At 65.4% G+C, this 1,938-nt stretch overlaps 1 protein-coding gene across 1 annotated transcript; it reads left to right on the top strand.

The window, feature by feature from the left end:
• Nucleotides 1-583: 583 nt before the first annotated feature.
• On the top strand, nt 584-1,669 carry AURANDRAFT_68305 (hypothetical protein; the record flags this gene model as incomplete). The annotated part of the gene is made up of 2 exons (XM_009043960.1): nt 584-1,285; nt 1,517-1,669. Coding segments are annotated over 2 exons (855 nt in total), but the record flags the coding sequence as incomplete, so codon positions are not given.
• Between the last annotated feature and the right edge of the window lie 269 nt (nt 1,670-1,938).

Here is a 1,938-nt window from a genome sequence, read left to right as displayed (position 1 = left end):
GCGCACGCCCCGACGACACCGTGCGGACCGGCGTCCAAAAATTCGCCCCCGCCCCACGCCCCGCCAACGCTCGCGTCGCTCCCACCACCGCTCCTCGGCCCGGGCGAACCGACCCGACTCTTTGAGCGAGGCTTTGAGAGTCGCCTTTTCGCTCGGCTTCGGCTGAAGTCGGCGACCGTCGCCGTCGGCGGCCGTCGCCGTCTTCTTCGGCGTAGTCGCGCTCACGCCGGCGACGTCGCCGAAGACGACGGCCACGAACGCCGACGAGGGCACCGCCGCGACGCGCGCCGCGACGGCGGTCTCGTCGGCGTACGCGCCGTCGATCGCGCCGTCGCTCGCGCCGTCGCTCGCGCCGTCGCACTCGGCGAAGCTCACGCCGGAGCTCACGCCGGAGCTCACGCCGGAGCTCACGCCGGCGACGTCGCCGAAGACGACGGCCACGGCCGCCGACGAGGGCGCCGCGGTGCTGCGACTCGCCGACGGTCGCGGGCTCGCCGACGCTCGCGGGCTCGCTCGCTTTTTTCGTTAAGAAGAGAGACGCCGGGGCTCGGGTTCGATTCTGCTTTCTCGCAGGCACGTCGGCATGTCCGACTACTACATCATTGTGATCGTCTTCATACTCATCAATGATGTGTGGTACGTGTTCTACATCTTCGTGTGCATCTACCTGTGGGGCGACTGGGTGCGGCGCGCGCGGAAGGCGAAGGTCAAGTTCATCATCCTGTCGGCGCTCAACGTCGGCCCGCTCGCCTACATGCCCGTCATCGACGAGGCGCTCGGCGTGACGGCGCCGGACGAGATCGTCAAGGAGGCCGCCGAGGACGGCTACGAGGCGCCCGGCGTCGTCTTCGGCGGCATCTGCGAGATGGAGACCGCCGTGCTGCTCAAGGCCGTGGGCGCGGCGAAGACTTGGATGCGCGAGGCATCGACGCGCAGCAGCTGGTACCAGCATCTGCTCGCGGCCACGCACGAGGCCAACGCGGGCCGCGGCGTCGCCGGCGGGGACGTGCGGTTCGCGCTCTGCTCTGCCGTCGGGCGGAACTTCTTCGACGAGACGCAGATGGAGGTCCTCCAGGAAAAGATCAAGGACGACTTCGCCGCCCGCGCCGTCGCGGCGACGCGCGGGCCCATGTCGATGCGCACCATGGTGCTCAAGGTCGAGACCAAGGTGCAGTTCGGGAAGAATGCGTCGTCGATATTGAACAGCGGGATCAAGGAGCGGGAGAAGGAGTGCGACGCGCTGGCGATCGCGAACATCGACGGAGGGCTAGCCATCATCTACATCGTCGCGGCGGCGATGTTGTCCTGGGCGGTGGAGATCAGGGCAGGACAAGAGAGCGAAATTCCCAACTTCAAAGGCTCCTTTCTCGGCCGTTTTCCACTCGTTTCGGCTGATTTTTGGACGAGCGATCATCTCTCGGAACGGTCTCGAAGCGTGGATGTTTTTCTCGTGACGCGCGCGCGCGGAACACTCACGTTGAAGCGACGTCAATTGAATCTCTCTTGTCCTGCCCAGGTGGAGATCGGCCTCTGGCACTGCTGCAAGGCGACCAAATTCGGCAAACGACCGGTCGACGGCGGATTTGAGATCCTGGACGAAGAGCCGGCGAACGGGCAGCTTTACGGCGGCCCGGGCTGCCGCGTCGTATCGGTCAAAAAAGTTCTCAATGTGCGCCCGAAGCGCGGCCGCGACGGCGAGGCCGCGTCCGAGCAGCCGAAGACGGTCTACGAGATCTGGTACAAGAAGAATTACACAGCGAGAGGAAAACAATATTTCAATTGGAATGCGTCTCCAAACGCCGGAGGTTCGGCCAAAAAGATCACCTGCATTAACACGGCGCTGCTGGATGCGCTCCTGGAGTGCCCGCTCGTCCCGCGAGGCACGATCGTAAAGCTCGAGGGCCTCTCGGGGGGGGACTTCGATGTCGCGAGCGCGGT

Source organism: Aureococcus anophagefferens (genome assembly GCF_000186865.1).
Source record: "Aureococcus anophagefferens unplaced genomic scaffold AURANscaffold_90, whole genome shotgun sequence".
Lineage (NCBI taxonomy): Eukaryota > Pelagophyceae > Pelagomonadales > Pelagomonadaceae > Aureococcus > Aureococcus anophagefferens.
This window is presented reverse-complemented; position numbering and strand designations above follow the sequence as displayed.